General features: G+C 29.7%; 1 protein-coding gene across 1 annotated transcript in view; it reads right to left on the reverse strand.

The window, feature by feature from the left end:
* Positions 1-1,853: 1,853 nt before the first annotated feature.
* The window catches only part of LOC100572480 (translation initiation factor eIF-2B subunit gamma), a 12,487-nt gene continuing 5,676 nt past the window's right edge, over positions 1,854-8,664 (reverse strand). The window contains exon 8 of the mRNA XM_003247105.4: positions 1,854-2,105. Coding sequence (XP_003247153.1) covers positions 2,053-2,105 — 53 coding nt within the window. The 3' untranslated portion in view covers positions 1,854-2,052. The remainder of the gene's footprint in view (positions 2,106-8,664) is intronic.

Genomic DNA, 8,664 nt, shown 5'->3' on the forward strand with positions numbered 1-8,664 from the left:
ATATCTCAAACTTATCTCAACTTAGTTTAAAGTACTTTTCCCTGATACACGTCGCTTTGTTCCATCCTACACCTTGTATCACTGGAAATTCTTATGTTGAGATGGATAGCCAATCTACCCTAGCCATTGCTACCAACTAGGCTCTCGTTTTATTTAATCTATTCATAAAATGAGACAATATTGATCGTACACGTATGTAGTCAAATTTTAAATGTTCCTATTATTTTTATATAATATAACTAGCTAAAATTATATGGAATGCATCATACCAAAATACTTTACCAACATAGCTACATAACCTACCTACCAATATATCAAATTTAATATGGATAAAATACTAAATCACATTTTAATATTACATACAATAGAAAAGTAAATTTAGGTATTTACCATAATTTGATGCATAAATAACATAATTACATTAAATTTTATCAAATTATAGTATCTAGATAGTTGCTCAAACACAATTAGTATTTTAATTGCAATATGTCTTAGCACGCATTTAACATAGATGTATCGTCATCTAATTAAGTTTAATAGTTTATGTATAGCTGTATAGTACTAAAATGTATCAGAACAAAAATTATTATAATTTCTCTACAAAAATAATGATCTCATTTTAAGTTAATGATATAATTGTCTATAATCTAGTTTACAAAAACTAAAATATTCATATTTCATAGGTACTGAATATGAATTTATTTTTTAGCTGCATGTGAAATTGAGAATTGAGTTGGACCATATACATGATACCTCTGTAATCTAATTACAGATGATTATATTTAATTATAACAAAATAAAATAATCATATTATACTTACCTAACTAATTTATGTGAAGTTTTTGATAGAAGTTAGTTCAACCTACCATATTTCTAAAAGCAATATTATATTATAAAATTTGTATTACATTTTATATACCGTTTTATAATTTAATCTTTACATTGACCTACTCTAAGACAAAGTGTTGAAGTATACAATGTTCAATCAATTATTTTTATGTGAACAAACAAATAAACAACTATGGACTAAACAGCAAACATTAGTACAACTGTACAAGTCTTGTCTAATTGAATAGAATGCAAATTGCACTTTTTCCATTTTATTGTGGCAAAAAAATAATAGATGAATATGCTAGGTACCAAAAAACTTGCAAATGACAGTATGAGTGTAGATAATGGGTAATAAACTAAAAATAAATAAACCTGGTGATTTTGATAGATTTAATGTGTAACATGATTAAATTTAAACCCAAGGCTCATAAAAACAAGTATAGTTATTAAGTGTGACCTAAATATACTGAAGATAGCTTAAAGATGTCTTACTGAATTAGCATTACCTACTTTAGTCTGAGCTTATACCTGTTATGAAACAAATTGATAATTTATTGTCGCATTAAAATTATACTTTTGCAGTTTTGCATATCAAATTGTTTTTTGAGTATCGTGTATTCATAAATTTCATAAAAGAGAACCAATGATATAAGTAATATAATTTTAGAATTTGGTTCAGAACATTGTAAATGATTAGAAGGGCATTGGTAAGAGTGTTAATCAATTTAAGTAAATATTTTTATAAAAATGAGCATAAATTACTGTGTGTGCCTTTAGTTTTTATTTTGTAAGCTTTGATATAGCAGAATACTATAACATTGTTATGTACAATTTGATTAAAATTAAGATTAACATAATAATATAGGCTATAGCCATATAGGTAAGTAATATGATAACCATTTTATATTTATACACAATTAATACTGAACATTTTTGTCGGACATTTAAAGATATCTTTTAATTTTATATATTTCTATTATTTTTATTACAAATCCCAGATGGTAGATAATATAATAAATATGTATAATGTTTACAAAACGTATTTATATTGTGCATAGAAACATATGTATCATACAACAATATCATAAAATAGAGATTAAAGAGGATATCAAACTCGTTAGAGTTGTCTCCGTCTTACAAACACACTACACAGTACATGTATACATATGGGTTCGGTGTTAAAATTTTAACTCGTCTCAAAATTATTTACTCCATATATTTTCAAATTTCCATCAGCCTGTCCATAGCCGTGAGTACTTCGTTATAATGTTTTCCTAAAACAAAATAATAATAGTAAATTATTTTTAAAATTAAATAATTTATTTTTAGTTGAATAGATAAATAATAACAATTAATAATTCATAAATAATAACAATTAGGAATAACTAATAAATATCAAGCATCTTTGAATAGATATTACTAGGGCTCGGATTTAAATTCCCTAATAATATCGAAAATTGCATTTAACATGTAAAATTATAAGGGTACGTTTATAAATGTCAAAAACTGAGTAAAAAATAAAAATTAACTTTGTACTTCACTGTATTACTGTTTTTTACTGTGATACTGCGATAAAAGTCGTATGCGGTTAAATCAACTAATTAGTTGATTTGAAATAAAGATAAATTTCAGCCTTGCCTAATTTAAAAACAAATTACCTGTTGGTATATAGTTCAAAATGAAAATGATTAGTATTACTTAGTACTATGTTTATATTACAATGAAATCAAGTTTTTTGACATGACAGGAGAAATAGATCAAAAATGTCTTAAAATCATCAAGAATGCCACAAAAACATAAAATCTGCTAATAATGTTGTGATTACAACATGGAGTATTTGAAATAATAATATGTAGCTTGGAAAGCATTATGTAAGACAATTTACAAACCATGCATTTGCATTGAAATCCGAGCCCTAGATAATAAACTATGATAAACTTAGCAATATTATGATCATTAACAGCTTAAACTTACATGGAATGAGTAGTTCTTATTATATGAAAGGTTAAGTAGGTAGTATACAATCAGTGGCGTAGCCAGGATTATGAAATGGGGGGTGTTTTAAGTATAGATTAAAACCAAGTTTTTACAGTTTTCGTATATAAATAAATTGAGGGTTCAGGACTTGACTTGTTGCACTAAAAATTATCGAAATATGCAGTCGAAATTCTCAAAATATGCTTAAATATATGTACTAAATAGCAACATGTTTATATTATTTTTAAAAATCATAAAACATATTGCAATTTTAGTAATAAAAACTAAAAAATAAGTAGGTAAATAAAACTGATAAATAAATAAATAACAACTTTATTTTTAAAAATACTGGCATACAATAGTACTAGGTTAATAAATAAGTAATGACGAATAACGTGATATGTGAACACCTTGATAAACGAATACCTACCTATATCGACTGATGTTCACTTCTTCGTACAATCTACAATCTAGATGACAATTATAGTTTAAACACAGTTTTGTCACAAAGAGACTTATGAAATCTTACATATGCCAACATAAGGCCAACTGTAGCCAAGCTCCCCCAACAACTTTATAAGCCTTCCGCCCCTCCCAAACATTAACTTAATTTTTTTAAGCTTATTCAATTTTAGAATAGTATGGTATTATAAAAGGCTTCGGCTTTCCCAAATCTCAAAATTATCGCCTATTGTACCCAACCAAACATAATATTTTTAAGATATTTTTCAATGTTATCCAAATATAATTTTTCCCGACAATTGTATGTACATTTAAATTAAAAAATACACTTATATGCAAATTCAAACTTTGTATTTAATTTTGCCATTTCATAAGACAAATTTATAACTTGCAAGCAGTCCCAAACCCTATAAACAATATATTTATTAGGAGGGAAAAAGGGGGGGGCTTAAACACCCAAACGCTCCCCCCTGGCTACGCCACTGACCTATGGCGTATAGTTATATAGTTTGAGTTGATTAGATATTATACAGCGGAATTGCAATTATTAAATTATTTATATTGGTAGAGCATGGAGGTAAGTTAAAGTTAGACTTTGGTCGTAAGCACAAACAGTTTGAATCACCGTCGTGACGACGGATGTCATCGATATTTTTGTAAAATAATTCACAAAATTATAAGCTCACCTTTATTTTGCGGTGCACAACGTCCAAAACGCACAGTACAAATAATTATAATAAACAGCATAAAATATACACATTGTAAACTTGCAACACTCTTCATTTCGCATAAAACTATTAGAATTAATATTTTAGTACCTATCTACTACAATACTATAATTTATAGTACAATTATCGTCTAATTTCCGAGCACAAATAGGCGGTTATAATACTGAAGTTATAATACTAAACAATGAACATCAAGATTTGTTGTTTTGGTAGCTAGTGGTCACAATCATAACATGATCAGAATACGTATTTATACTATACACAATGTTATAGACTAATTTAAAACGCAGTTCCCACTTCCCACTTCCACTACACACGTGACCTTCTCTGCAGTCTTATAACATTGGTAGTTGAAACATTAAATGTTGTACCTATATTGAGTGGGAGTATATAAAATCCTTATTTTTTGCTACTTTGCTGAGCATCTCTTATTCTATTAATATTAATGTAATATTTTATAATATACTATAATAGAGTTTACGCTCAAGACCCTTCGTTAGTTTGGTATAAGCGTAGGTATATAATATAATATATTATCTAATACCTATATAGCGGACTATTAATTTAAAAAAAAGTTCGGACACAAAAATTTGACTATATAGTCGAAATATCAATAGGTAATAATACCTATATAAAGATATATTAAATATATATTACATTAATTCGGTAATTAGAGTAACTAATACATAACATAATACAATACGTTGACACAATATTGGAGGGGGGGCATAATTACAACAATATGTCAATATTAGTTAGGTTTCCGGATATTATTTGGATGATAAAATAGAAAGCAGTTTAGACTTTGGGAACTTACTCACATGTAGGCTCATAATGAATATGTTCGAGTTGTAATATAAATATATAATAATATGCAACTTGTACCTATACATAATATACAATCGGAAGGCTACAGTACGCTAAGAAAATTTCACTTTTTAAAACAAATGGTCATTATCATAATAAATATTATTTGGTTTATTTGATATTAACACAGATATATAAAACAACTAGATAGCCGACTCTGTATTAATAGTGAAGCAAAAGTAGCCATATTCCAACAGGGCAATGTTTACAAAACATCAATAATGATAAGAATTTTGTTAGTTGATAAAAGTCCATTGATAAATTAGTCCATTAAATAATTTGTCAAATTAATGTTTTCCGAGTTTGGGACATTTGGGTGTTATTTTCAAAAAAGTTCAAACTACTAAGTATAATAATCTTAGTTTATAATATAATGCATTTATTTGTATACACAAATCACATAATTTATCACAGATTATTTATACTAAATCATATTATAATCAAAATAAGTTATTGACAATATCGATATATTATAATATTCTCTGTTGTGCAGTTACAATTACAATTACAATTAAATTTAGATTGTTTTATATATCTGTGGATATTAATAATAATATAAATAACAATTGTACCAACCTATACGGCTATACATATTTAATTATCTTTTTATGGATTAAATGTGCTTATATTATGATAATTTCTAATAAAATAAATTTCCATATATGTACAATAAGTAATAACGTACCTATTAATTTTTGATAAGTAAAAAAAAAACGTTATTTGTTCAAGTGGTTAGTAGGTACATGAACATTTTCAAACTGTGTAGGTGGTACGCGTATATAAAAAGGTTGAGAACCGCTGGTATAACATATTACCATTGCTGGTAGTTTATTTAGTAGCTACTATACCTAGGTACCTATTCGCCAAGACACGATACATATGTGATATGTCAACCTAAATAGTAACGACTAATGGGGTGATATACATAGATATACCATTTAGAATTGAACTATATAAACACAAGTTAGTTTCAGAATATCCTGTTGACTATTATTGATGATCAGATGTCAAGTAGACAAGAAGTTATACTCACATAACTTTTTGTGTAATTTAATCTGTATAATTGTCAACACAGTTTAAATCTTAAATAAATACAATTTCGCAATCTGTAATGGTAATATGTTATAAATTTTATTTTCAAAGACATTTAATTTATTATTATTTACTATCATTGAGAATCAATGTTATTTTTCGCCTATCTATTCAATGTTTTATGATTTAAAAAACCAAAAATCGTGATGTTCATCAAATCTATTTTTATTTTTTAAGATGGGTGAAATATTTTATTGCAATTTCATATATAAATTATATTAAAGTTGAACTGCAGTTATATTTTTACAAGTATACAGTTAGAATATATAACTAACCAAGTGTATTTTTAATTTTTTACCCTAATTTAAAATGTCATTAAACATTAATATATTTTTTGGATATGGAGGCAGCTGTTGGATACGCTTTTGCTACATCATATTTCACACAGCATATCTAAAGTTGTATATGTTTGTTGAGTGTTACCTAATTTTTAATGGCCTTTAGACCCGTTCGGACCAAAGAAAAATTTGATTCGTATTTTAAGAAACTCAACATACAGGAATACAGAATAGATTCACCCTGTCAAACGTTTACAATAGTAAGGAGATAAGACTAAAACTGATAAGGACATGCGTTTGCAAATTATTTTTTGCTTCCAAAACCAAAGGCCTGCAATATATCATAAATATAAACGTCAATTGCCATTAAAAAGAAAAAATATGGTGGTGAGCATGCTTGGTAAATCACCTTGTATAGGCTACCTAACCTAACCTAGTATTTAATTATTTTGCACAGTTTTATTAACTTGCAAAATTTGAATTGAAATGTATTCCATATATAGTAACCATAATATTCAAATAATATACATAGTTCCATGAGAACGGTCAGCTATATACTGTTAAAATAATATTTGTCTACTATCACTTCACAATTTTTTGTTTGACGATTGCGCATACCTACAGTTATTACAATAATCTATAACTTACCTTTGTCTCTCAAAACAGATGGGTCTTCGAATACGTCAAACCAGTCTGTGTTGGATGATGTCAGTACCATGATAGCCGTGCAAAAGATTACGGTGCCATGGCCGCGAATCGACTGAAAGCGCTGTATTATGGCAACATTGCAGCGGCGATCGAGGCGGAGAAGAAAGTTTCGTCCGATTTGTTGGACCAAATAATGACGTCGATATTCCGGAAGCTGATCGCGGCGTGTGAGCAGGACTTGCAGCTTGTCGCTTGTGAGCAGGACTTACGGAATACTGCTGTTAAAATAGTAGACCCGGTGGTCGTCGGAAAAACGGTTCGACGTAGACGCCCAGCGTACCTATATCATGCCTTTGCAGAATTCGTCAAGTCGGCCCGCCGCGGATTTAAGCGAGGGATTTCCGAGCCGTGCAAAATACTACGGTGCCATGGCCGCGAAGCGACTGACAGCGCCGTATTATGGCAACATTGCTGCAGCGACAGCGGAAAGCAAATTGCCGACCGATTTTGTGGACCGAATAACGGGGTCGATATTCCGGCGACTGGTCGCGGCCTGTGTCCAGGACTTGGCACTGGTCGCTTGTGTACTTACTACTTACAGGACTTGCCGCATCAGAATGCGGCTGTTGAAATAGTGGACCCGGTATAGTCACTGAAATAACGGCACAACATGGACGCCGATCAATGTCTTCGATTTCGTCGTCAAGTCGATCCGTGGATTCAAACGACGAGGGCTGCACGAACCGTGGAGACTTTAACGGCGTCGCGGCCGCGAATCGAATCGAGACATATTATAATCATTCCAAGCCGAATATTGCGGTGACGTTCATCGAAATTGAAAAGGATGCGCCGTCCTGTATTCGAGTGGTCTATAACGACCGAGTCCGGACAGCACCAAGTCGACGAGAAGTAAAACAAAGACGCCGAACAATTTGATCCCGCGCCAAAAATTGTTTGCGCGTATGTTGTGCTGTAGTAGTAGTACCTACGCCTACTTCAGTTTAGATAATTATTATACATATTGTATGAAAATGTAAATTGTTAATTTCTTTAAATATTAGATTACCTATGTATTATGTTTATTGCTTACTTATGTATTATTCCTACACGAAATTCCATTAATTACAAATAATATATTATTATTATGTTTATGTTGAATAATTCAATACCTATCGATTTCTATTTTATGTATTATTAATAATGTAAATACGTAAATTGTAAATTTTTATAAAAATTTGATTACCTATGTATTATGTTTACCTATATATTATAACTACGCGAAATTGCTTCGATTACAAATAATAAATGCTTATAAAGAATAATTCAATATCGGTTTCTATTTTGAGTATTATTAATCATGAATACCAAAATACAATTGAAAATAAAAGTGGGCAAGTGACCCAGTCTCTGTGATTGATGTGCTAAATTTGAATTTAAAACATTGAATACGAAAAACGGTTCTGACTTCCGAGCGAAGACGATCTGGAATCCTAAAGACAATACTACTAAGTATATTTTATCATATTACTGCCAGTCCAGGCTCAAAGGGTAGGCAACATAGACCCACGCCTAGGGTGGCACTTAAGCTGCACTTTAGTAAGAGGTGGCATTTTCAAAAAACTGATAATATTATATTGTTAGGGGCAGCAAAATTTGATTTTATCTATAGGTCACTATAGTTCACTATTTTCGCTTGAGCCGGTCCTGCTTTTGCGCCAAATTTGGAAAAGCTGTTGTGTCTACACGATACCTATGTATATTTTTTTAGAAATTAATATGTG

Source organism: Acyrthosiphon pisum, chromosome A1, assembly GCF_005508785.2.
Source record: "Acyrthosiphon pisum isolate AL4f chromosome A1, pea_aphid_22Mar2018_4r6ur, whole genome shotgun sequence".
In the NCBI taxonomy this organism is placed as follows: domain Eukaryota; kingdom Metazoa; phylum Arthropoda; class Insecta; order Hemiptera; family Aphididae; genus Acyrthosiphon; species Acyrthosiphon pisum.